The following is a 22,470-nucleotide window of genomic DNA, read 5'->3' on the forward strand; positions in this document are numbered from 1 at the left end:
CAGGAGCATCACTCAAGAGAGCCAAAAAGTGAAAGCAGGTCGGGTACAGCAGTTCTTGACTGTAATCTAAACACTTTGGGAGGCTGAGGCAGAAGGATCGCTTGACCCCAGGAGCTCAGGACCAGCCAAGGCAACATAGTGAGATCCCATCTCTACAAAATATAGAAACATTGAGCCAGGTATGATTCATGCGCACGTACTCCCAGTTATGCAGGAGACTGACACAGGAGGATTGCTTGAGCCCTGGAAGCTGAGGCTAGAGTAAGCCATGATCCCGCCACTGCACTCTAGCTTGGGCGACAGCGTGAGACCCTATCTAAAAAAAAAAAAAAGTTACATGGATGTAAGCTAGGGATCAAACACTGTTAGGTATCAAGTATAGGCCTTTTATAGAGGCCTGTAATCAAAAATACTTGGGATGGGGCAAATTGTTACATTAATCAGAAATGGAAATATTATTTATTCCTGTCAATCATATACAATGTACCTGGAAATACTGCTTTCTTTTCTTTTCTGAGACAGAGTTTTGCTCCTGTTGCCCAGGCTGGAGTGCAGTGGTGCAATCTCGGCTCGCTGCAACCTCCACCTCCCAGGTTCAAGCAATTCTCCTGCCTCAGCCTTCAGAGTAGCTGGGATTACAAGAATGCGCCACCACGCCCAGCTAATTTTTCTGTACTTTTAGTAGAGACGGGGTTTCACCATGTTGGCCAGACTGGTCTCGAACTCCTGACCTCAGACAATTGCCCGCCTAGGCCTCCCAAAGTGCTGGGATTACAGGCGTGAGACACCGCACCTGGCCTTAAGTATATTTCTTACATTATCCTACCATGGTTGAATACTGACAAAAATGATCTGGAATGCCTGTCAACTCTCTGAGATTAGACTGATTATTTTTGCTCGTCTCTAACATTGTATTCTGTGGGATTTCTCATGAATTTGTTTTAGATGCAAGGGCTTAAGTCTAAAAATTTACATTTTCTTTTCAAAATCACAAATGAAACAATCACCTCTGAGCAACACTATCAACTTACTAGAAACTTACATTATCACCTAGTTCTGAAAATTTCTCAAGGAAATTAGGAAATAGGGTTTCTGCTCTGAATCCCATAGTCAAGGAACTATGAAACGACTAAACACCACATGCATAGGGAAAAGCAGCAGAAATATTAAATTCCAAGAGCTTTTGCAGAATTGAGGTGTTTTCTCACAACACGAAGGGAAAGTGAGTTTAAACTGGGCTTTGATTAGCTGGATTAAATTACATGTTCCAGAGATAAGTGAACAATGACAGTTCCCTATGTTAACAACAAATAATCAGGAATTGACATTAAAGATGTTCATTCTCTCCAAATGCATCCATAGATTCATAGCAATCTCAATGAAAATTTCAGGACAGTTTTTGTTGAAATCTGCCAGATTTCACTCTAAAATTATTATGGAACAGCAAAGAACCAACAATAGTCAAAACTTTTGGAAACAAAGTTGGGGAGCTGGGTGTGGTAGCTTACGTAATCCCAGCACTTTGGGAGGCTGAAACGGGCGGATCACTTGAAGTCACGAGTTCAAGACCAGCCTGGCCAACACAGGGAAACCCCATCTCTACTAAAAATGCAAAACTTAGCTGGGTGTGGTAGTGTGTGCCTGTAATCCAGGAGGTGGAATTTGCAGTGAGCCAAGATCGCGCCACTGCACTATGGCCGGGCGACAGAGCATGACTGTCTCAAACAAACCAACCTTGACCCTTACCTCACCTCATATACAAAAATTGAGTAAAATGAATCACAGGATGCTTTTTTCAGACAGGGTCTCTGTCGCCCAGGCTGGAGTGCAGTGGCATGATCTCGGCTCACTGCAACCTCCACCTCCTGAACTCAAGCATTCCTCCCACCTCAGCTTCCCAGCAGTCAGGACTACAGGTACATGCCACCACACCTGGCTAATTTGCTTGTATTGTTTCCGCCTGCCTTGGCCTCCCAGTGTTGGGATTACAATTGTGAGCTACTGTGCCAGCCAAATCACAGATCTTAATGGAAGCGCTAAAACTATAAAGGTTCTGTAAGAAAACTTACAGAACATCTTTTTTTGTTTGAGATAGGGTCTCGCTCTGTCAGCCAGGCTGGAGGGCAGTGGTGTGATCTAGGCTTACTGCAGTCTCTGCCTCCCCAGTTCAAGCAATTCACCACCATACTCGGCTAATTTTTGTATCTTTAGTAGAGATGGGGTTTCACCCTGTTGACCAGGCTGGTCTCGAACTACAATCTCGGCACTGTGGGAGGCTGAAGTGGGCGGATCACCTGAGGTTGGAGTTTGAGACCAGCCAGGCCAACATGACGAAACTCCATCTCTATTGCAAAAACAAAAATTATGCTGGTGTGGTGGTGCATGCTTGTAACCCCAGCTACTCAAGAGGCTGAGGCACAAGAATCGCTTGAACCCTAGAGCCAGAGGTTGCAATGAGCCAAGATCATGACACTGCACTCCAGCCTGGGCGACAGAGCGAGACTCTGTCTCAAAATAAATTAAAACAAAAACAACAACAACAAAAATCCAAACTTGCAGGGTGGCGCAAGCCTGTAATTCCAGCTACTTGGGAGGCGAAGCAGGAGAATCACTTGAACCAAGGAGGCGGAGGTTACAGTGAGTGGAGATTGAGCCACTGCACTCCAGCCTGGGCAACAAGAGCGAAACTCCGCCTCGAAAAAACCAAAACGAAACAAAACAAAATCAAACCTTGTAATTATGATCTTTCCACTTTGGACTATTTTTTCCATAAATTCACTTCTTCTCTATTCAATGTGTGCAAGTGTGGGTTTTTTTGAGACGGAGTTTCGCTCTTGGTGCCCAGGCCATAGTGCAATGGTGCGATCTCAGCTCATCGCGACCTCCATCTTCCAGGTTCAAGCAATTCTCCTGCCTCAGCTTCCCCAATAGCTGGGATTACAGGCATGCGCCACCACACCTGGCTAATTTTGTATTTGGAGTAGAGACAGGGTTTCTCCATGTTGGTCAGGCTGGTCTCGAACTCCAGACCTCAGGTGATCTACCTGCCTCGGCCTCCCAAAGTGCTGGGTTTACAGGCATGAGCCACCACGCCCCGCCTGTAAGCAAGTTTTTATCAATCAATGAAATGATCTATAAGCCATACACATTAACTGATTAAGATAATCTCTTGGTTTAAATAAAAAGTACAGAAATACCTTTATATAGCATCATCTTTTCCCCCACCAGGAACAGACAAAGGAGGCTTTCTCTTTTTTATGATTTGAATTATCTAAATGCCATTTTTAATTAATTTATTTACTTATTTATTTCAGAGTTTCACTCTTGTTGCCCAGGTTGGAGTACAGTGGTGCTGTCTTGGCTCACTGCAACCTCCACCTCCCAGGTTCAAGCAATTCTCATGCCTCAGCCTCCCAATTAGCTGGGATTAAATGCGCCCATTACCACACTCAGCTAATTTTGGTATTTTTAGTAGAGACAGGGTTTTACCATGTTGGCCAGGCTGGTCTTGAACTACTGATCTCAGGTGATCTGTCTGCCTCAGTCTCCCAAAGTGCTGGGATTACAGGTGTGAGCCACCACACCCAGCCTAAATGCCTCCTTTAAAAAGCGATGGGGAATTATCTGGATCATGACTCTGACAGAGAATCACCACCACTGGTAGTCCTAGAGGACCTTTAAGACTTCAGTGATGGCTAGGGGTGGTGATATACCTTTAACCCCAGCACTTTGGGAGGCTGAGGTTGCAGCATCACTTGAGGCCAGGAGTTCAAGACCAGCCTGGACAACATGGGCAAACTGTGTCTCTATAAAAATTAGAAAAACTTAGCTGGGTGTGGTGGCGCATGCCTGTAGTCCTAGCTATTTTGGCAGGCTAAGGCAGGGGTAACTGCCTGAGCTCAGGAGTTTGAGGCTGCAGTGTGCTATGATTGTGCTACTGTACTCCAGCATGGGTGATACAGTGAGATCTTGTCTCAAAACAGATGCATAAATAAAAGACTACCATAAATAGCAACCACTCTTTATTAGGAAATTCTTCCATTTCACCTATTAAAATTACCCAGCCAGGCATGGTGGCAATTTGGGACAGCAAAGTAGGAAGACTGCTTTAAGCCCAGGAGTTTAAAACCAGCCTGGGGCCAGGTGCAGTGGCTCAAGCCTGTAATCTCAGCACTTTGGGAGGCCGAGGCGGGCGGATCACGAGGTCAGGAGATCGAGACCATCCTCGCTAACACGGTGAAACCCCGGCTCTACTAAAAATACAAAAAAAATTAGCCGGGTGCGGTGGCGGGCGCTTGTAGTCCCAGCTACTTGGGAGGCAGAGGCAGGAGAATGGCATGAACCTGGGAAGCGGAGCTTGCAGTGAGCAGAGATCGCGCCACCGCACTCCAGCTTGGACAACAAAGCGAGGCTCCGTCTCAATAAATAAATAAATAAATAAATAAAAAACCAGCCTGGGCTTCACAGTGAGACTCTGTCTCTTAAAAAAAAAAAAAAAAAAATTTAATTAGCTGGGCATGGTGGTGTGGACCCACAGTCAAGGCTGAGGCAAGAGGGCAGGGTACAATGGTTCACACCTATAATCCCAGCACTCTGGGAGGCTGAGGATCACCTGAAGTCGGGAGTTTGACACCAGCCTGGTCAACATGGCAAAATCCCGTCCTTACTAAAAAAAATACAAAAATTAGCCATGCATGGTGGTGTGCACCTGTAATCCCAGCTACTTATGAGGCTGATGCAGGAGAATCACTTGAATCCAGGAGGCAGAGGGTGAAGTGAGCCAAGATTGCACCACTGCACTCCAGCCTGGGTGACAGAGTGAGACTCCGTCTCAAAAAAAAAAAAAAAAGAAGAAAAAGAAAAAAAGCCTGAGGCAAGATCACTGGAGCCCAGGCTGCAGTGAACCACGATTGCACCACTGTACTCCAGCCTGAGGAACAGAGTGAATCCCTACATCTTTAAAAAACAAAGAAAAAGCCAGGCACAGCCGGGCGCGCGCGGTGGCTCACGCCTGTAATCCCAGCACTTTGGGAGGCCGAGGCGGGCGGATCACAAGGTCAGGAGATCGAGACCATGGTGAAACCCCGTCTCTACTAAAAATACAAAAAATTAGCCGGGCGCCTGTAGTCCCAGCTACTCGGGAGGCTGAGGCAGGAGAATGGCGTGAACCCGGGAGGCGGAGCTTGCAGTGAGCCGATATCGCGCCACTGCACTCCAGCCTGGGCGACAGAGCAAGACTCCGTCTCAAAAAAAAAAAAAAAAAAAAAAAAAAAAAAGCCAGGCACAGTGGCTCACGCCTGTAATCCCAGCACTTTGGGAGGCCAACGCGGGTGGATCACGAGGTAAGGAGATCGATATCACCCTGGCTAACACGGTGAAAGCTCGTCTCTACTACTAAAAACAAAAAAACCAAACAAAAAACAAAAAATTAGCCAGGTGTGGTGGTGGGCGCCTGTAGTCCCAGCTACTCAGGAGGCTGAGGCAGGAGAATGGCATGAACTCGGGAGGCGGAGCTTGCAGTGAGCCAATATCACGCCACTGCACTCCAGCCTGGGCGACGGACTCCGTCTAAAACAAAAAACAAAACAAAAACAACCAACCAAAGAAAAAAAGACACTCTGAGCTCCACTATCAAGGAGCTTACAGTTCGGAGGATGGGGAAAAAAGTGACTAAAACAGCCAAGTGTAATGTGGGGTGCGAAGGACAAAACACATAAAACACACACAAACAGACACATACTTAATGGCCTAAAGCTAAATGAAAATCCAGAGAAACGTAATAAATTTTACATAACACAAATCTCAACCTATTTAAATGTTTTATTATCTCTCCCTTTCTCTTGCTATAAAAATATCTTATGGAAAATTAAATGTTCTTTTAAACATTCTTACTTTCTAATTATGTCTATCTTTTGCTCTTTTTTTTTGAGACGAAGTCTTGCTCTGCTGCCCAGGCTGGAATGCAATGGTGTGATCTCAGCTCACTGCAACTTCCGCCTCCCAGGTTCAAGCAATTCTCCTGCCTCAGCCTCCTGAGCAGCTGGAATTACAGGCATGCGCCACCAAGCCCGGCTAATTTTTGTATTTTTAGTAGAGATGGGGTTTCTCCATGTTGGTAAGGCTGGTCTTGAACTCCTGACCACGTGATTTGCCTGCCTTGGCCTCCCAAAATGCTGGGATTACAGGCGTTAGCCACTGTGTCGGACCTATCTTTTGCTCTTTAAAATTTTATTCTCCTGTGACCCACTGGTACAGGATACAGTAAAGTATAACACAGCAAGAGACACCTAACCGACTCAAGAATCATGAGATTTTCCTGACAGTATTTACACAAGAGGCCTAAACTGAAAATGCTATTAATTTAAAAGAACATGTTGGCCAGGTGTGGTGGCTCACGCCTGTCATCTCAGCACTTTGGGAGGCCGAGGCGGGAGGATCACAAGGTCAGAAGATCGAGACCACCCTGGCTAACATGGTGAAACCCTGTCTCTACTACTACTTAAAAAAAAAAAAAAAAAAATTAGCCAGGTGTGATGGCAGGCGCCTATAGCCCCAGCTACTCAGGAGGCCGAGGCAGGAGAATGGCGTGAACCCGGGAGGCGGACCTTGCAGTGAGCTGAGATCGTGCCACTACACTCTAGCCTGGGCGACAGAGTGAGACTCCGTCTCAAAAATAAAAAACAAACAAATAAATAAAAATTAACATATGCTGTGGAAAAGAACCTAAAAGCAGATATAAGAAATTCTAGATCAGAAAAACAAACAAACAAACAAAAAAAAACGCAGGAATCTAGTTTTTGTATACTCTTACGCAGTGAAACCTTTCCTTCCTTTAAAATACACCAGGCACTTCTTTCCAATCATGTGAATGAAACTTGGCTTAAAAGGCCGGACTTAGACATCATTCTGTTCCTTTAGCTTGTGAAGCACTCATTATATACACCTAATTTACTGCTGATTTATGATTCCTCTTTTATATGTGTTTTGTCTTTCCTAATTGTAACTATGACATACAGCACTTTGATGTACAAGTATTTTTATAACCTTAATATTTAGTAGTAATTGGTACAAAGGAAATGCACAATATGTACCCCAGGTAAACAAATATATATGCTATGGTAGTTGGACAAAGGGTATAGCTATAGCTAACAAGCAAGAATACCACCTTTAAAACACAGGATACTTACGGACAAAGGAAATAAATATTTTAAAACTAATTTATATAATTTCCAATACCAAAGTTACTTAAAGATGAAGGAAAATTAATGTTCAGAAGTTATAGTACACTTTGTGAAATAAATCTTCAGGTTACAGAAGCCTCTCAGTTAAAATTAAAAAGCTAATCATGTTGACTAGGTGTGGTGGCTCATGCTTACAATCCCAGCACTCTGGCAGGCCAAGGTGGGAGGATTGCTCAAGCCTAACAGCCAGCAGCATGGGCAATACAGCGAGACCCCATCCCTACAAAACATTGGGGAAAAAAAAAAAAATTTAGTAGGGCATGCCTGTGTTCCCAGCTACTTGGGAAGCTGAGGTGGGAGGATTGCTTGACCCCAGCTATTTGAAGTTGAAGAGATGGTGCCTGCCAATGTACTCCAGCCTGGGGAAAAGACTTAGAACCTGTCTCAACAAAAAAGAAAGGAAGAAAGAAAAATTTTTTAAATTACTTTTTTCTATAATAAATGTAACTATGATGTTGATAAACTAGTATAATCATATATATTTCAAACCTGGAAAAGATCTTCCAGAACAATCAAATGTGATAAAAAACAGAGATGTAGAGTTAAGAACAAAATGAGGATTTAAAATTATACAACAGTAAAATGGAACAGAAGTAGAACACCTTTTGGTGGTATGGCAGACCATGGCCGAAATTAAATCTGGGGCTTGTAACACATGAGTAAAACAATAAATAGTAGTAAAGAAACAAGGAATGACTACACTAAAGATCCTTGAAGAATAAAGTATTTAGGACTTACTTGGACCACATAGTCAAATTGTGCTTATTAATTTCTCAGTCCATCACAGAACATGATCTAAAATAGTTTCAAACCATAATTCAACATTTAAAAAAATGAGAACCTCTTTTAGGGCAGGCACACTATTTGCTCCTGCACTATCACTCTTAATCTATGATTTATGATGTATTAAAGATATTGCCATTGATTATCCTTAATATTCTTAAAAAAAGATACTGGCATTAAAATTTCATCATATCCAACTCTAAATGTGCTCAAACTTTGTCAAGGTTTAAGTCAGATTAAATAAGTAAATCCACGTCACTATTCTACCATAATGATAAGAGAATGCAGGTGAAGGAAATACTTACAGACAAGTAATCAAAGAAATGAGACATATTTTAAATGACACTGCTACTAGAAGTATCATGTGCCCCATAATAAAGCCAAGAAAAAAAAATTTCTATTGTTCAGAGATAAACAAAGAAATAGAGTAGGTAAAAACGCAGTGTATCGTAACTGAAATTAGCTGTATCAAAGAATCATAAGAAACTAACCTTGCCTCAGGTTTCTCAAAATATTACTACATTCCTCAAGGTACCACAGACAGAAAAGTTAAATTAATTAACAGGTATCACTACACCTTCATTTTCTGATCTTTCTTCCTTTCAGAAGCCAACCTCTAACAAGGCATTCCCAGAACCACAAAAAGGTAAAAAAAAAAAAAAAAAAAAGCTTTGTGATTTTTAGTACTTGGCTTTTCCATCCCTGGGTTAACCATATATATATATATTTTTTTTTTGAGACGGAGTTTCGCTCGTTGCCCAGGCTAGAGTACAGTGGCACAATGATGGCTCACTGCAGTCTCAACCTCCTGGCTCAAGGGATCCTCCTACCTCACCCCACTGATACCCGTTCCCCACCACCTGCACCACATCACCTGGCTAATTTTTAAACTTTTCGTAAACACAGGGTCTCACTATGTTACCCAGGATGGTCTCAAACTTCTGGCCTTAAATGACCCTCCCACCTCAGCCTCACAAAGTCCTGGGATTACAGGCTTCAGCCACTGTGCCCGGCCCATATTATATTTGTGTGTTTGTTTTTTTTGGAGACAGGGTCTTACTCTTGTCATCCAGGCTGGAGTGCAGTGGCAGGATCACGGCCCACTGCAGCTCACTGCAGTCTCGACCTTTTGAGCTCAAGCAACACTCCTACATACCTGGGACCACAGGCATGTACCACCATACCCAGAAAATTTTTAAAATTTTTGTCCAGACGAGGTCTTGTTATGCTGCCTAGGCTGGTCTGGAACTCCTGGGCTCAAGTGATCCACTTACCTCGGCCTCCTGAAGTGCTGGGATTACAGGCGTGAGCCATTGTGCCATAGTCCATATTTTTAACTAGAATATTTATAGTCAAGAATTTAACAGTCCAGTCTCCTCTTTCTCCCAAAAGATAACCTATAAGTGGCCTTCCTGTACCCACCAATACAAACAGAACCTGCTTTGCTTCATGATAAAAGCAATAAGCTCCATTAGAGCAAAATATACTAAATATTCATTATATGCCCCCTCAAACAACTATAATAAAAATGCCAGGAATAACAAAATTCTGAATTTATAATTCTTTAATATATTTTCCTACCTTCACACTGGTTCCTTGGAAGAATCTTCCACCTTGTTTTTATCACATTTTCCAAAATTTGTAGTCCATAATACTGAAAATTGGAGAATAGAAGCATGTGAATATATTGCTATATAGGACTGGCAACTCTCAGGATTCACAAATGGACAGACATTCACACATTTACATCTAAAGTTTCAAAAACATTATGCTACCAAGTTTAATTACATATATTAAACAAGTATCTATTCACCCATATACTGAGTTTTCATGCATTTTCCTCATTTTATTGTTTACTACTCTATATAACGTCCTGCTGTTTATACATGCTCACACCAGGAGGAAGAACCAAATAAAAAGCCCTTTAGCAGCCAAATAGGCTTATCTGTAGAAGGAAAAGTAGCAGCCAGATACGAATTCACAGCATAAATGACTGCTCATAGGCTCACGTACTTTAACACGAACAGGCTCCTAAGAATTTAGCAGTTTGGATGCTATCAAGCTTCCTACCATCCTCTAGGAGTTACAAGCTTTTGGCCAAATATTAAAGTATTGTCACAGATACTTTCTATAAAAAGTGTTTACAAGCATCACTGGTGTGTTACTTAAGGAGCAGCAAGACAACCCATGGGTTTATTTTATATTTTAACCCCACCCTTATAGTTGCTATTTCTACTAATTTAAAGATAAACTTTTGTGCACAGTCAAAATAATCACAAATGCATGTTGCAATCTGTATCTACCTTTCAGGTATTTCTTCCTAAATACTGAAAGTTATAACTAAAAGTATAAAAAATTAAAAAAGAGATACCACTTTCAAGCCATTTTGTCCCTCCTGCTGATTACTCACTCTAAATAGTCAACAATATTTATAATAATTTATAAAGCTCCAGGAGTTACTACCTGAATTACTATGACCAATTAGTGTGGATAGGCAGGAGGAAGAAAAGGGACAAAACTGTTGTGGTACATTTCAACTGAGAGAATTAGGGAAGAATCAGCTATAATACCTGAAAGGTAAACTCATTCATATATAGACATATAACCTCAGATTGCAAGTTTTGGCTGAGAATAAGAGTTCATCTTTAAAATGGTTAGTCATTACACAATAAAATAGGAGCATTAGTATTTCAACCAAAGGGATCATGTGAATGCTCATTTTATCCAAAGCACAATATAGACTGTCCCAAACTACATTGTGCTCAAACAGTGAATGTTTTTGCTGTTTTCTTTCATTTTAACATTTCACACTTTTCAGGAAAATTTTGCCATTTCAACTAAAGTACTACATTTGCAAACATTCCTTAAAAACTTTCAAAATCAAAACAAGGCCAAAGCAAAATTCTAAAATTACAAATTTGATGCTATTACAATGTTTCATAATCAGCAGTAAATAGCGATTTTTCTAACCTGTTCATTTTTAAAAACACATCTATTTATTATGTCTAGGTCTGAGAAATATGTAAATAAGCAAAAAAGAGAATTTTCCAAATGCCTGAAGTTCTTAATTAGCTTTCAAAACATACTACCCTAAACAATTTTATAGGCACAAAATCAGATTGTCAAGACTCAGTAAGTCAAAGTAACGCACTGCTTACAATGTATCCTCTTGTCAAAAATCAATTAAAAAGCCTTTAAAACACTAAGAAACAAAACCCACCATATAGTTAGAAATAAAAATCTTAAAGATAACTTCATCTTATTTAACCAAACTTTTTGTTTACGTATTTATTGAAAAGACACTGTCACCTAAAGTTACTATTTACTAACCTGTAGTTATTTTCTACAACTGCATAAAGGTAGCATAAGCTTGATGAAGATACAATTCATCTTTCTGCCAAGTTGAAGCAGGGAGCCCAATAAAAGCTTTGCCCAGGTTAGGTCAGAGGAATACATCTGTTACCATAATATCCTAAAATCCAATCTCTCCCAGACATAAAGACTTGGCCTATGAAACTGAAACAAAGAAAACTTACATTCCTTTGAAAAAATGTTATTTGGCGCCAGGCAAAGTGGCCCTCGCCTGTAATCCCAACACTTTGGGGAGGCCAAGGTGGGAGGGCCAGGAGCTCAAGATCAGCCTGAGCAACACAGGGAGACCCCGCCTCTATAAAAAAAATTGGTAAGTTAGCGAGGCATGGTGGCATGCACCTGTAGCCCTAGCTACTCAGAAAGCTAGGCAGAATGTCACTTAAGCCCAAGAGTTTGAGGTTACGGTGAGCTATAATCACACCACTCCACTCCAGCCTGGGCAACAGAGGTCATGTCTCTTCAAATAACTTTTTTTTTTTTTTAGTATTTTTGCTCAAAATCTGAAGTGACAGTCAAATCTGAAAGCAAATGATCAATCACTATGATCCAAACATTCCAAAGAATTATACTTTTGCATTACATCTCAGAACTTGAGAAATCCACTGCTGAGTTATGAAGATGAGGGACAGATAACAGCAAACACTAAATGAAAAGATAAATGCATGAAATGATCCCTATGGTAGAAATTTCTACTGAGCCCTTAGAAATACTTATTTTATGCATCGAATTCCCCTTTCCCCTCCCACCGCCCATGAAACAAAAACAATTGATGAACAGAATTCAGTTAAAGGGAATCAAAAGGGTAGACCTTGTGGAGGCCTGCCGTCAAAGCCTAGCTGTGTCAGTTGCACAGGAAGACACCCTTTTTCTTCCTATTACAAGCAATCAACATAATGGAACATTATGATTAATATCAGGTAGTGTTAACATCTTTAAAGAAAAAAAAATGATTGCATAAAAGCCAAATGTCATAGTGCATAAATTTAGCACCAAATCATTTGTAATTTATGTAAATTGAAGAATTCTTTACCTGTTGCTTTCTTTCTGTTCCTCTAATCATCTCAATTTTCACAAGACAAATTTGAGTTTTTAAAAATACTGTTGATAAATCAACTTAAACATTAGTAATGTCTGTCAGTATAAAAAGCAAAATTTACCAGGCAAGCAAACAGGCAAACACTGTTATGTTACTTAAGGTTAGCACTTTGAGGAAGTTCTGGACTGTATTTTTGACCTAAAATTTACAAGCTGTCAAAACTAATTAATATTTTAAAACTGTTAATTAACAAAGTCTGGTTTCAGAAACAGATGTGAATATGGCTATCTTCTGTTTTAACACAATGTATATCAAGTGGAAACCTTTCGTGTATTAAACAGAATGCCATAGTATTTTATTACTTTAAGGCAGTTTAAAGAGAAGTGTGAATCATCAAGCCTAAAACAGACAAAACACATTTTGATCAACCCTTCTGTTCAAACTTAAAAAAGGACCCGAATTATAACATTTTCCATTGTAAATAAAAACTGAGTGCTGTCCCATTAGAAGCCCAATGCCATGGAGTAGGGTTTTAAGCTGTCCACACAACTTGGTGTCAGAGGTGCCTGGCCTGTATTATATTGATTACTTGCCCAAAATAATTCCTTAATGTTATGTTTCATCTCTGAATAACATTCAGAATTTATGCTACTTAGACCTGTATACATATTCTAAAAAGAAAAAAACAAAATCAGACAACCAAAAAAGCCACCTTGCATACTAGTCCCATTACAAAACTTCATTCATAATTCTTAGGACTATTTGCAAGAATTAATTATATGCTTAACACTAAATTTTGAAACAAATTAACAATATAAAATGATTTGAGATAACAAATGCTAATACTAAAAATGAGATACCTTCCTCAAAGTTTATGACTGGAAGAAAAGAAATAACAGATTTTAAAACCACCACTTGCTTACTTTCGTATTCATATTCTGAGAAAATTCCAAAATTGTGTCGACTCTTGTCCAAGCATCAGGATGCTCCTTTAAATGTGTCAGTACTTCTTGAGCCATTCTTTGCTAAAATATTATAAAAAAAAAATTAAGCTAATGTGTTCTTTTGAAGCATTCATTAAAATGAAAACTACTGAGCAAGGCACAAATTCTAATTGGACAGAGATTCTATCATCAATGTTCAGAAATATTCAAAATTTAGACTTTACAGAAATAGAAATAAAATTATTTAAACATGACTCCTAATCTTTTTTTTTTTTTTTGAGACAGTCTTGCTTTATCGCCCACGCTGGACTGCAGTGGTACGATCTCAGCTCACTGCAGCCTCTGCCTCCTGAGTTCAAGCGATTCTCCTACCTCAGCCTCCCGAGTAGCTGGGATTACAGGCAGGTGCCACCACAGCCAGCTAATTTTTGTATTTTTAGTAGAGCTGGGGTTTCACCATGTTGGCCAGGCTGGTCTTGAACTCCTGAGCTCAGGTGATCCGCCTGCCTCGGCCTCCCAAAGTGCTGCGATTACAGGAGTGAGCCACCATGCCCAGCCAACTCCTAATCTTTAAAGGTGCAAATATTTTACTTTTTTGAAACAGAGTAACATTTTTGGGAGTAAATCTGGTTTATTTTTTAGTCTCAAAACTGCACTGGATTTCAACCAAAGATCTATTCTGAAGCAAATGAGTTATCAGCATTTAAATCAACCAAAAACAACATAAAAATTCTTATCTAGGCCGGTTGCAGTGGTTCATGCCTGTACTCTCAATACTTTGGGAGACTGAGGCAGGAGGATCACTTGAGGTCAGGAGTTCAAGACCAGCTGGCCAGCCTAGGAGACAGGCAATGTAATGAGGCCATGACTCTCCAAAAATGAAAGAAAAAAAAAAAAAAAAAAAAAAAGCTGCGCATGGTGGCTTGCACCTGTAGTCCTAGCTACTCAGGAGGCTGAGGTGGGAGGATCACTTGAGCCCTGGAAATCAAGGCTGCACTGAGCTATCATGGTGCCACTGCACTTCAGCCTGGTGACAGAGCAGAGACTCTGCCTCTAGAAAAACAAAAAAATCACATCTACTTAGATAAGTTATGTAATGTAGCAGGACACTCCGCTTTACAAGAGTTACCAAGAGCTCTGTAACTACAAAAATACATTTCATAGAAAGACTACTGAAAACTAGGTCTAAGTAAGACCACAAATCCCAAATACTTACATACCCTTTGAGCTCTTTAAAAAGGGCTCTTAAAATTTATTGTAACCATCCTTTCTCCATTTTGAAATTTCACTAATTTCATATATAAAATATTTGTTTTGGAAACTATTTCCGTTTTTCTTTTCTTTTCTTTTCTTTTTTTTTTTTTTTTGAGACGGAGTCTCGCTCTGTCGCCCAGGCTGGAGTGCAGTGGCCGGATCTCAGCTCACTGCAAGCTCCGCCTCCCGGGTTTATGCCATTCTCCTGCCTCAGCCTCCCGAGTAGCTGGGACTACAGGCGCCCGCCACCTCGCCCGGCTAGTTTTTTGTATTTTTTTAGTAGAGACGGGGTTTCACCATGTTAGCCAGGATGGTCTCGATCTCCTGACCTTGCGATCCGCCCGTCTCAGCCTCCCAAAGTGCTGGGATTACAGGCTTGAGCCACCGTGCCCGGCCTTTATTTTCATATTTTTAACAAGCAAACCCAGAAATACTAATCTATGTAGCCATCACCATGTGCTTGTATCAGTTTTTCTTTGAACATAAAATAACTGAAGTTTATGAAAGTCATCTTTGTGCCTTTCCCTAGTGCCATTTCCTTCCTTTGTTCCTTCTTTTTACTCTCTCTCTCTCTCTTTTTTTTTTTACTTGAAGTCTCACTCTGTCACCGAGGCTGGAGTGCAGTGGCAGGATCTCAACTCACTGCAACCTCCACCTCCAGGGTTCAAGCAATTCTCCTGCCTCAGCCTCTCGAGTAGCTGGGACTACAGGCACGTGCCACCACGCCTGGCTAATTTTTGTATTTTCAGTAGAGACAGGGTTTCACCCTGTTGGCCAGGCTGGTCTCAAACTCCTCACCTCGTGATCTGCCCACCTCGGCCTCCCAAACTGCTGGGAGTACACCTTTGTTCCTTCTTTAAAAAGTAATGGCTTTCATAAACTTGGTCTGTCTTTTCCTGTCCTCATTTTCATGGCATGTGTGTAAATTTCATGAATACGGTTGTATGGCTACCAAATTTTATGTTTATACTTAAAAAATCTTTCAGGCTGGGCACAGTGGCTCACGCCTGTAATCCCTGCACTTTGGGAGGCCGAGGTGGGCGGATCATGAGGTCAGGAGTTCAAGACCAGCCTGACCAATATGGCGAAACCCCATCTCTACTAAAAACACAAAAATTAGCTGGGCATGGTGGCATGCGCCTATAGTCCCAGCCACTCAGGAGGCTGAGGCAGGAGAATCACTTGAACCCAGGAGCGGAGGTTGCAGTGAGCCAAGATTGCCCTAGTGCACTCCAACCTGGGTGACTGAGACTCCCTCTCCAAAACAAAACAAAACAAAACAAAACAAAAGAAACTTTTCTGCAATTAGTTTTTTCCATTTGACAGTTTTTAAGATCCAGCCATGTCAACATTTTATATAGTTGGTTTTTTTTTTTTTTTTTTTTTTTTTTTTTTTTTTTTGAGACGGGGTCTCGCTCTGTCACCCAGGCTGGAGTGCAGTGGCCGGATCTCAGCTCACTGCAAGCTCCTCCTCCCGGGTTCACGCCATTCTCCTGCCTCAGCCTCCCGAGTAGCTGGGACTACAGGCGCCCGCCACCTCGCCCGGCTAGTTTTTTGTATTTTTTAGTAGAGACGGGGTTTCACCGGGTTAGCCAGGATGGTCTTGATCTCCTGACCTTGTGATCCACCCGTCTCGGCCTCCCAAAGTGCTGGGATTACAGGCTTGAGCCACCGCGCCCGGCCTATATAGTTTTTTCATTTCAATAAGTTTTTCATACAACATTAACGTATTTTTACCAAACACCTTTTAATTCTACTGACAAAAAGCAATGGCTTAATCCTTTTCATTTTTGTATCTTTAAGGTTTCTTTTATAACTCAATTAGATCCTTCCTATTACCTATTTCTATTAAAAGTTGTAAGCAAAAAGTTTGGGCCAGGTGTGGTGGCTCATGTCTGTAATCCCAGGAGTTCAAGATCAGCTTGGGAAACAAAGAAAAAATAATGAGCCAGGTGTGGTGGGACATGCACTTATGGTCCCAGCTACTCAGGAGGCTGAGGTGGGAAGATTGAGCCTGGGAGGTCAAGGCTGCAGTGAGCTGTGATCATGCCATTGTGCTCCAGCCTGTATGACAGAGCAAGAAAAAGGTTTGATGACTTTAAAATCTGTCAATTACCTTTCTCTTATATTTTACTTTATCATGGATTTAATTATGTGGTTATAAACAACAAAGCATCAAAAACAGGGTAGGAAGCACTCTTACAACCATTTCCGACAAAGATACCTTATAATCTTTAGCCTGACTTTTATTCTAGTCTTTTTTAAAAAATCGTATGCTTGGTAGGGCACCATGGCTCAGACCTGTAATCCTAGCACTTTGGGAAGCCGAGTGGGAGGATCACAAGGTCAGGAGTTCAAGACCAGCCTGGCCAACATGGTGAAACCCCATCTCTACTAAAAATTCAAAAATTAGCTGGGTATGGTGGGGCGTGCCTGTAATCCCAGTTACTTGGGAGGCTAGGCAGGAGAACTGCTTGAACCAGGACCCAGAAGGCAGAGGTTGTGGTGAGCTGAGATCACACCACTGCACTCCAGCCTGGGCTACAGAGTAAGATTCTGTCTCATTAAAAAAAAGAAAGAAAGAGAGAAATCATATGCTTATCCTGGCGTTGATGCTTTATTTTAACCACGATCTTTTCCTCAGGTAGTAAACACAATACCACAATCATGACTATCCCATACACAATCAGCAAAACACACTGCTACACACTCAATAACTTATATGGTTGTTCTCTACCCAGAAACCCACCAGAACCACTGTGGTCACCTGAAAAGATCAGATGCCTGCTTCCATTGTGAGTCTGTGGTTAGAAGAGTTAATGTGTATATTTTAAAATACAATTATACACATTTTTATTTGATTTCATTAAAGGACTGATGGGTATAATGTGTCATATGAGAAATTATAGAAGGCAGAAAGAATAATGATCTGAGTTATCTAGGGCCAAAGCACATTTTAGCAGTGTTTTGATCTTCTCCCTGAGAATATCTAGCTAGATAACCTTATCTAACTAGAGGAAAAGTTGTATCAAAGATCCTCACACAGTAAAAGTTACTTGGTCAAGTTGCCATTTTGTCAGATGCTTTGAAGTGATAAGCATTCTACACAGAATCAAATACTTCCCACACTATCACCACTCACTTCAATCTCTACATAAATCATGTTCTTTCCTGTTAGTTGTAATTTTACTCTCCGATGTTACTTCTAGTATTTGCATTCTAATGTATTCTAATCCCACCATTCTTACATAATGTTCTTTATAAACTTAAAACCCCAGTAGGGGTTTAAAAAAAAAGACACAAAAGCAAACTAAAGAGAGAGAAAACCTAGCATCTCCCTTGTGCTACTGAGTGGTGAAAGCGTTTTAGTTGCTAAGCAATAGAGTTCAAGATCTTTAACAGAACACAATATTGGAGACAACATCCAACTCTTTCTGTATCTTTTTTCTAGGTGTCTACTTGGCTAAAAATAGAAAAATACTTGTAACAGAGAGTAGTCCTAATGTAACAGTGCTAAATAGCCTACTATACTAATCATGTATGCAAAAGTTGTCTACAGATTAAAAGTCACCCTTGTAAATAATTTCTTCTCCTCCCCAAGTTACACATTCCTTAAAAAAAAAAAAAAAAGGCTACCTACAGCTTTCTTCCCAGTTGACTTTAACAGCTTAATTAGTATAATAAATTTTTCTTGTCATTATTAGTGCATGATATTTTATGAGTAGCAAAATTTTTTTTTTTAATTTCAAGCAATGAGTATCACATATGCTAAATCATTTTCATTATACTGCTAAATGTATAACCTTTAAACAGAGTGCCTTCTACCTACCAAGCACTGTAATAGGTGCTTTATAAACCTCATCATTACTACCCTCCAATCTCTTGCAGGGGAGGTCACATTTGTACATGGGACTTAAGCAATGACTAGAGAGAGCTTCCAGGAAACAAATTAAGACATCTAACACTAAAAACATGTTTTCCACCACAGCAGCTCTCTGCTACTACTCCTTTTCCTTTGAAATAAGACCCCCAAGGAGGTGGTAAACAAAAAGTAGACTGAACTAACAACACAGGACTTTTAGAGACTAAAAGGACTCCTTAACCAGCTTTAAGCTCTAAATCTTCATTTATAATACAATATGTTTGCTAGTTATTTTTACGCAACTGATTGTCACATGATCTATTAACTACTGCAGACAAAATCCTTTTACTTTGGGAAAGTTAACCTATTGTCCTTATAAACAAAAAAAGGAAAGTTAACCTATTGTCCTTATAAACAAAAAAAAAAAATTTAGAAACTTTTTTTTTTTTTTGAGACGGAGTCTCGCTTTGTCACCCAGGCTGGAGTGCAGTGGCCGGATCTCAGCTCACTGCAAGCTTCGCCTCCCGGGTTCACGCCATTCTCCTGCCTCAGCCTCCCGAGTAGCTGGGACTACAGGTGCCTGCCACCTCGCCCGGCTAGTTTTTTGTATTTTTTAATAGAGATGGGGTTTCACCGGGTTAGCCAGGATGGTCTCGATCTCCTGACCTCATGATCCGCCCATCTCGGCCTCCCAAAGTGCTGGGATTACAGGCTTGAGCCACCGCACCCGGCCAGAAACACTTTTCTTAATCTACTTTTTATTAAGAAGTCAATTTTAAAACAAACCATTAAATTTCTTAATACTATGAAACATTATTAAAAGCAGTATTACTGTAATATATTCTCAATTATAAAAATTACCACTAATTCTGTTATAAGCCATGAAAAACACTGCTCTGTTGGTTTATTTATCATGCCTTTAGATGTAGTGAACTAGCTTAGTGCAAAGATTAAATAGTATTAGTAGCTGAATCTATGTGGAAAAAATTAAATGCCTTTTTCCCCAATGGCTACAGACCTGTGCTTCCAATATTATATTCAAAATTGAACCCAACCTTACTTTCATAGCTTCCTCCAAAAGCAGCTGTTTTCTATGCATCCATGCTAGAAGAAATGAAGCTTAAAGCTTCATATTGAATGTACAGCATGAGTAACAACTAAATGACAGGGATAATAAAAACTGACGGATAATTTTTTCAAGAATGCTTTTGGAGATAAAGTACTGATCAAAACGCCCTAAGAGTATAAACCCGGACTAACAAGCTTACAGAATCACTGCAGAGTAATGTTTTCTGCTTTTAGAGCTTCCACAGCCCTTTTTCAAGTTTCCACTATAGTGAAAGCAGTATTGTTAGATTTCACAAGGGAATGGAAACATTTATACATGATGCTTTTTGGACTACCTATAAAAGATAGTACTATATGCATCTCACATGTTTTCAAAAAGTGTAATGGCACTCAGTTTCTTAATTATGCAAATACAAATATCTTGACAATATAAGTAACCTCATATCTATTAGCTGAACATTCATCTAACCAGAAATCTACTGTTCTGGCAACAAAACTACCTTAAAAGATTTCTGGACAGGCGTGGTGGCTCATGCCTGTAATCCCCACACTTTGGGAGGGCAAGGCAGGCGGATCACGAGGTCAGGAGATGGAGACCATCCTGGCCAATATGAAACCCATCTCTACCAAAATACAAAAAATTAGCTGGGCGTGGTAGTGCGCCGGTAGTCCCAGCTACTCGGGAGGCTGAGGCAGGAGAATTGCTTGAATCTGGGAAGCGGAGGTTGCAGTGAACCAAGATTGTGCCACTGCACTCAAGCCTGGTGACAGTACGAGACTCCATCTCAAAAAAAAAAAAAAACCAAAAAAAAAAAAGATTTCTGACCCAACTGCAGAACTTTTTACTCATTCAAAAACATGTTTGGGCTGGCGTAAGGTGGCTCATGCCTGTAATCCCAGCACTTTGGGAGGCCGAGGCAGGTGCATCACCTGAGGTCAGGAGTTCCAAGACCAGCCTGGCCAACATGGTGAAACCCCGTCTCTACTAAAAATACAAAAATTAGCCAGGCAAAGTGGCATGCGTCTGTAATCCCAGCTAGCAGGGAGGCTGAGGCAAGACAATCACTTGAACCCAGGAGGCAGGGGTTGCAGTGAGCCGAGATCATGCCACTGCACTCCTGCCTGGGACACAGAGCAAGACTCTGTCTCAAAAAAAAAAAAACAAAAAAAAAGTTTGGCCCCACAGGTAAAAAATCAAGTTTTTTTTTCTTGTGACACATACAATTTAAAATTTTACACACATTTCTGTTTCACCTTTTCGTTGGGTTCAAAAAAGCGAAAAACTTAAACTGATCAAAGCATGGTTTATGTTCAAGATAATTCCCTACATTAACAGTACCACTTAGAAAAGTGTATGAAATTCAACTAACATAAAAATACTTGGTATTCCTGTTTTTAATTAAACAAACATGTCTGTGAAGTACTTCTGTAAATGTTTTAAAAGTAGAAGAATCATATTAGCTCCAAACATATTAAGTATATATAAAAGTACGGAGAACCTTTAATACCTACAAAGTATTTAATAACATTCGGCTCTTAAGGACAGAACAAGTATAAGAATAGTATTCCAAAACAACCCAATGTAACCATATCAAACATTATGCAATTTTTTTCTCCAAACCAATTCTCATTATGGTTAATATAGAATTCCAAATTAACACAAACTATGGAATATCTTTTATAAAGGTGATAATTTAAAATTTTATTCTAAACCCAACTCTGTTACACTGTCAAAATGTTATAAAGTTTTCGTTGGCTACTTTACCTGGGCTCCTTCTCCATGGTATAAGCAATTCACCACATTATCTAATAAGTTGATATCCAGTTTTTGGCTGAAATCGAGCAGCTGACGAGCTGCATGGTCTGCTAACATTGTCATAATTGCTGGCATAGATTACTGAAAATAAAGAAAAAACATTGAAGCTGCCTATGAAGTTTTGGAATTATCAGAAACTTCCTACAAGTTATTTTACTTCAACCATGTTATTACAAATATTTTAATGAATACTTTAGAGACTTTAATTACAAAAAACAGATAGTAAAAGCAAGTAACATAAGCTGAAATTACTTAGCTATTTGATAATTACATAAATTATTATGGTCCATTCAACTTTTCTAGTGTTTTGTTTATACACCAGAAAGACTCCCCTATTCTACTAACATTTATAAAGTATGCTAACCTATTATTTAAATGCATCCACTATTAGGATTTTATGGTCCTAAAACATGATACAGTTCAGTATCTTGATGTCCAAACTTCTTAAGCAAGTAGGATTAAGTTCAAGTGAATGTGTTTTTCTTTTCTTCCCAACTAGGGTCTTCTGGATAACTCAGTAAAAGCTCACTTCACATTATCTTAACTTTATAAAAATAATTCTATAAAGACAGAATGGGCTGAGCCCAGTGGCTCACACCTGTAATCCCAGCACTTTGGGAGGCTGAGGTGGGCGGATCACTTGAGGTCAAGAGTTCCAGACCAGCCTGGCCAACAATGGCAAAACCCCATCTCTACTAAAAATAGAAAAATTAGTCAGGCGTGGAGGCAGGCGCCTGTAATCCCAGCTACTCAGGAGGCTGAGGCAGGAGAACTGCTTGAACCCAGGAGATGGAGGTTGCAGTGAGCCAAGATGCGTCACCCCACTCCAGCCTGGGCAACAGAATTGAGACTCCATCTCAAAAAACAAACAAAAAAAGACAGAATGACGTTAAAAATCAAAATGTGGATATACAGTAATTCCTATCGTCTACAGCAATGGTTAGCAGGAACCACAAGTCTAACATATCTTGGTATAAATCCCCTTAGCCTCTACAGAAATAACTTAGTTTCTACACTCAAACCATTCAAATTGTTTCAACCCTCAATGAATTGGGGGATTGAAATTACATCTACAATCATATTTACTGAATATA

General features: G+C 40.2%; 1 protein-coding gene across 2 annotated transcripts in view; it reads right to left on the reverse strand.

The window, feature by feature from the left end:
• LOC105465108 (exportin 1) overlaps positions 1–22,470 on the reverse strand; it is a 59,319-nt gene that overhangs the window by 33,440 nt on the left and 3,409 nt on the right. Inside the window, exons 2-4 of one of the 2 annotated variants that reach the window (XM_011713350.3) lie at positions 21,326–21,457; positions 13,356–13,457; positions 9,606–9,678 (exon numbers count right to left, since the gene is read on the reverse strand). In XM_011713350.3, coding sequence (XP_011711652.1) covers positions 9,606–9,678; positions 13,356–13,457; positions 21,326–21,451 — 301 coding nt within the window. In that variant the 5' untranslated portion in view covers positions 21,452–21,457. Of the gene's footprint in view, positions 1–9,605; positions 9,679–12,204; positions 12,269–13,355; positions 13,458–21,325; positions 21,458–22,470 lie in introns of those variants that run through there. The other variant, XM_011713354.3, reaches the window with a different exon arrangement.

The sequence above is a fragment of the Macaca nemestrina genome, chromosome 13 (assembly GCF_043159975.1).
Source record: "Macaca nemestrina isolate mMacNem1 chromosome 13, mMacNem.hap1, whole genome shotgun sequence".
NCBI lineage: Eukaryota > Metazoa > Chordata > Mammalia > Primates > Cercopithecidae > Macaca > Macaca nemestrina.